This window comes from Haplochromis burtoni, unplaced genomic scaffold (assembly GCF_018398535.1).
Source record: "Haplochromis burtoni strain Fernald_Lab_line unplaced genomic scaffold, NCSU_Asbu1 Contig_453, whole genome shotgun sequence".
Lineage (NCBI taxonomy): Eukaryota > Metazoa > Chordata > Actinopteri > Cichliformes > Cichlidae > Haplochromis > Haplochromis burtoni.
In genome coordinates, this window is record NW_024582814.1 from 99349 (window position 1) to 103975 (window position 4627).

A 4627-nucleotide genomic window follows, 5' to 3' on the forward strand; every position below is an offset into this window, starting at 1 on the left:
TAATAAAAACATCCCACATGATGATTTCTTCTTTGATTGAGAGCCAAAACAGAAGCAGAAAGATCGCTAAACTACATTTGAATGCTGCTGCTTTGCATCTTTCTGGTGGAGTCACCTATGCTAAAGAAAAGCTTTGACAGGTCTTTCACAGTACATGAGTGTCTCACATCATCAGTAGACGTTGAGGTTCCCCCTTATCTGCTGTAAAGGTGAGTTCTGCTGTAGAAACTGATATACAGTGTAATGAATGGTTTAACCTGCTGATAGTATTTCACTTATGTGTGGCTCACTTCACTAGGAATGATTGTTCAGGTGTTAGTTATTTAAAAAAAAAAAAAAGTTAATTTAGCTTTTTAGTTATTTGTTCCATACATGATTTAGGCGTGTGAAATTCTTGTAGGATGACATTGAGCAAATGCATTAGGTAAAATATTAATTTGATAAAGTAACATTACTTTGACTAAAGATCAGTAACATTTACACAGTACCTGTTCTAACCAAACCTCACCCAAATATCATTTTATTATTTTATATATTAGTATGTGTGCACAGATCTTCATGCAATGTCATTTTTCTTGTTTAAATTTATAGTTGATGTATATTTAAAAATACAGATGTTAGAGGAATTGATTTGCTTTAAAAAAATTATGATATTTATTTATTATATTTATATTGAAAGGTCATTTTTATTCATTATATAAACTTCTCCTTACATTTCCTAACACTATATTGTGTCCTACATTGTCATTGCTCAGAAAGATATATAGACTCATTATCAGTGAAATGTTGTGGCTGCACAACGGACTCCAGTCTTCCCCTCTGTGATTCTTTTCCTTTCTCTGGCTGTGCATACCTTCTCATTACAGTGTCAAGGCATCCTAAGGAAGATGTTCATTCTCATCCCTCTGCTGCTTTTTCTTTCTCCTGTGTGTGGAGATCTGTTAAATTTTAAATTTTACACTGATTCTTACATGACAAGTTGGACAAAGGCACAGACCTTCTGCAGAAAGTACCACACTGACCTGATCACAATCAGAAATGAACAAGAGAACACATTCTTTAATGGCCGAGGGTGGATCGGGTTATATCGAGCTAATACAAATACATGGAAATGGTCCAGAGGAGACGAGATAACTAGCTTCACCAAGTGGGATAGTTCTCGTAAGTAACATGTTTTAAAGCTCAAATATTTATCTTATACTTTTTTAGGTGTAAGTGCAAATTATTGAGCTAGTTATTGAGTTATTATAGAGATTGCAAGATCAAATTCTTTGGTATTAACACAAGAGTACTTTGTATTGTAAAGTACTATATTTATTTATTTATTTGTCTGTTTGTTTGTTATTTAATTGAAGCACTTTTCATAGGCCACTTTTTGCCAACGTCGGTGGCCAGATTTGCCGCTTCTCAGCATGTTTTGCAATTTTGTTAGATGTGCCGAGGTTGAAACTGCACTGAAAAAAGTATTCAGTGTTAAGGACAGAAAACTTTCACACATATACATACACATGATCAACACAAAAAGACACAAAAAGGCTTTTCTAGTAATTAATATTTCTTCTCTGCTTCTTCTTCTTTCAGAGCCAAGTCAAAATGGAGACTGTGTATATAAGCATAATGGTGTATGGTGGACTGACGGTTGCCATTACAATCATTCTTTCATGTGTTATGATGAGAAACTGGTTTTGGTGAAGGAGAATAAGACGTGGGAGGAGGCATTAAACCACTGCAGGTCTCTGGGTGCAGTGGACACAAATGATCCCAACTCTCCCTACAGGAACCATCGCTACGACCTGGCCACACTGATCACTACTGATGACCACACCTATGCACGGGAGAGAGCACAACAAGCTACCACTGATGAGGTTGGACAGTTTCCTACAGCTTATTCGTGTTGCTGAGAAACTCATACACCATGTTTACAATTGTCTCTCTGTTCAATGTTGTCAGGTGTGGACGGGCCTGTGTAACCTGGCTGGTGAGTGGCTGTGGGTGGGTGGAGGACAGATGCAATATGAAAATATTCCAAGCTGCCCAACTAATGGCTTCTGTGGCGTCCTCGAGAAGAGTGGTACTGCATCCTATGGCATAAGAAACTGTCAGCAGAGAAGGAACTTCTTCTGTTACATAAACCCTTGAATCTGACCACATTTACTCAAGAACTACTTTAGTTTAATTTTGATTTCCTTATTAATGACTCTTAGTTTTGACTGCTCAAAAGTTTGTACCCCAACCGCATTAACATTTTCCCTGAAAACTCATACTTTCATTGTTCATATGTGTTAATAGAAAACAATCATGGCACTGCCAAAGTTAGAAACAAGTATCTTTACATACAATTACAATTTTGTGTGTTAAACATTACTTTGTCAGAGAATCATTGGCATTGGCATGCAATTCCTTCTTGCTTCCTGGAGTGCCCGCTACAAATTCTACATTTCAGCAGCAGTGGAGGAGTTATCAGGTGGTGTAGGTTTAATTCCTTTTCTTAATTTGTCAAATAATTTGCACAAAAAATGACCAAAAACACTTGATGTAAATTCTTTCATTGTTTTTTCTTCTGCTTGTGGCAGTTTTTATCATGAATATCCACTGCTCTGCTGTCACACAACATGCTGCATGACAGGTGTAGCCAGTGATTTACAATGGCCAATTAATAAAGTACGTAGTTCAAATCACTGGGCAAAACAGCATCTGTATCTGTATGCAGTATCTCTGTGTTCCATGCGAGTCGATGTCCATGTCCATGGTCGGTTTCATGTTTCATGTCTTAGGTTCCCAAGTCATCACATGTGTTCAGGTTTTAGTTGTTCTTCCCAGTTTAGGATTTGTTCGGTTTGGGTGTTTCCAAATTCAGGGGTAGCATGCTTCAAAGTCCGCATCTGTAAGCAATGACATCACAGTGATGTGACGAAGGCTGTCCAAATTTGAAGAGTCCTCCAAATGCGACGACAAATGCGTCTTCCTTTTCCCCAGATTTGAAGGATGGGTCGGGTACATCCTTCGTAGTCCACCATATCCTAGGAGTCATTGCGGGTCATACGGGAGAATCTTTTGCATAAATTTAGAAGAAGAAGATGAATTTTGCGCATAACAATGGCGGACGAAGCGGGAGTGAAAGCAGGAGAGGAATACACTTAGCAGTTGTAGGAGACCCTATTGGCCCATTTCTATGGTGCTGATTACCACTAATAAGGTATATGTAATGGACTGGTAACGTACAATATCTCTTTCTTATTGTTAAATCATTGACCACTGGGGCTCGGTCACTCTGGCACAGCTGGCTGCCGGCGGAGCTCCCGGGCACATCACTGCAATGTGCCCGGGAGGGCTGTGGCCCCCCCACACCCTCTAGCAGATCATTACATGAAGGAACCTTTTAAAAACAAACCTTTTAAATACAAGCGCATCCATGCTGACAGGTGTACACACGGGTGCTCACACACACAAACGACACCCTTTTTGGCTCCTACCTCAAAGCACACTGTGCGCTGTCGATCTTACGTGCTGCACAATAATGTTTAATATTTAGTATTTACTGTTATATTCCCATATATCATCGTGATGTTGTTTATTCTATTGCTCTTAACAGGTGATCCAGGTGATTGATATATGTATTTTTTGTCTGCTTGTTTTGTTGGTTTTTGTTTTTTGCCCTTTCTCCCTCTTTCTTTCTCCTTTTTCTTTTCCTCATTCAAGTCTGTCCCGTATCTAGCAAGGGAAAATAAAAAATAAAATAAACAATAAAAGGTGAATCAAATGGACCATTACGGCAAGGCTGGGATGGTTCATTTGGTAAAGTAAATCCGTTGGGCATCTTTCTTCGCCTTTAGACAATAATTCTGATGGCAAAAGAGCCAAACGGGACAGGCAAAAAAAAAAAATCATTGACCACAACGCAAGCATGTGAGGCCTGTAGTTCTTTAGGTGCTGTTCTGGGTTCTTTTATGACCTCATGGATGAGTCATCAAAGCACTCTAGGATTCATTTAAATACTAATTTGAATAACAATTTAAATAGCAAAAATATAATTTAAAAAAATGGTCAGGTTCATCGACGTTACAAGTTTCCTCCCTCCCACCATGGTTAACTGGAGTTCCATAGCTTTAAAAATGGGTTTTAATCATTTCCAGCATGATGATGCCAAATATTTTGTTTCCCAGATGTTTTGTTTTTGCGTGACATGAGGTGTTACTTTAAAACTGAAGTGGCCTTTTCCATAAAACTCGGGTAATCATAGTTAATCCATGATTTGGGGTTGAGGTTGCATTTTCACAGCTTTTTTTCCACATTCAAAACTACCTGGAATACATGGAAATCACATGATGCTTGTAAAGAAAGCAGCAAAGCGAGTTATTAATTAATGAGACAACTAAAGGTTGTAAGCTTTGAGTTAAATAGCAAAACAAACAAACAAAAATAATAAAAACATCCCACATGATGATTTCTTCTTTGATTGAGAGCCAAAACAGAAGCAGAAAGATCGCTAAACTACATTTGAATGCTGCTGCTTTGTATCTGAAATGACAGAGATTTAAATTAATTTGTGGATGGAAAGCCAGAGCAATTCAAATGCTTTTAACATAGGAGGAGTCACCTTTTGCATAAATTTAGTAGAAGAAGAAGA

General features: G+C 38.0%; 1 protein-coding gene across 2 annotated transcripts; it reads left to right on the forward strand.

The window, feature by feature from the left end:
* Positions 1–10: 10 nt before the first annotated feature.
* LOC121812171 (macrophage mannose receptor 1-like) lies at positions 11–3411 on the forward strand. 2 transcript variants are annotated; one of them, XM_042213551.1, is made up of 4 exons: positions 11–209; positions 867–1161; positions 1582–1865; positions 1951–3411. In XM_042213551.1, exons 2-4 carry the CDS (start codon positions 888–890, stop codon positions 2137–2139), a joined length of 747 nt encoding a protein of 248 aa, XP_042069485.1. In that variant the 5' UTR covers positions 11–209; positions 867–887; the 3' UTR covers positions 2140–3411. The 2 variants fall into 2 exon arrangements, with proteins under 2 accessions (XP_042069485.1, XP_042069484.1); XM_042213550.1 differs by having other exon boundaries at positions 11–1161.
* Positions 3412–4627: the final 1216 nt, after the last annotated feature.

Bases quoted from the DNA above. Each gene is read 5' to 3' on its own strand.
- LOC121812171 (XM_042213550.1), top strand. From the start codon at position 888: ATGTTCATTCTCATCCCTCTGCTGCTTTTTCTTTCTCCTGTGTGTGGA. The intron at 1,162-1,581 runs GTAAGTAACATG...TTCTTCTTTCAG, and splicing joins CACCAAGTGGGATAGTTCTC to AGCCAAGTCAAAATGGAGAC. The intron at 1,866-1,950 runs GTTGGACAGTTT...CAATGTTGTCAG, and splicing joins AACAAGCTACCACTGATGAG to GTGTGGACGGGCCTGTGTAA.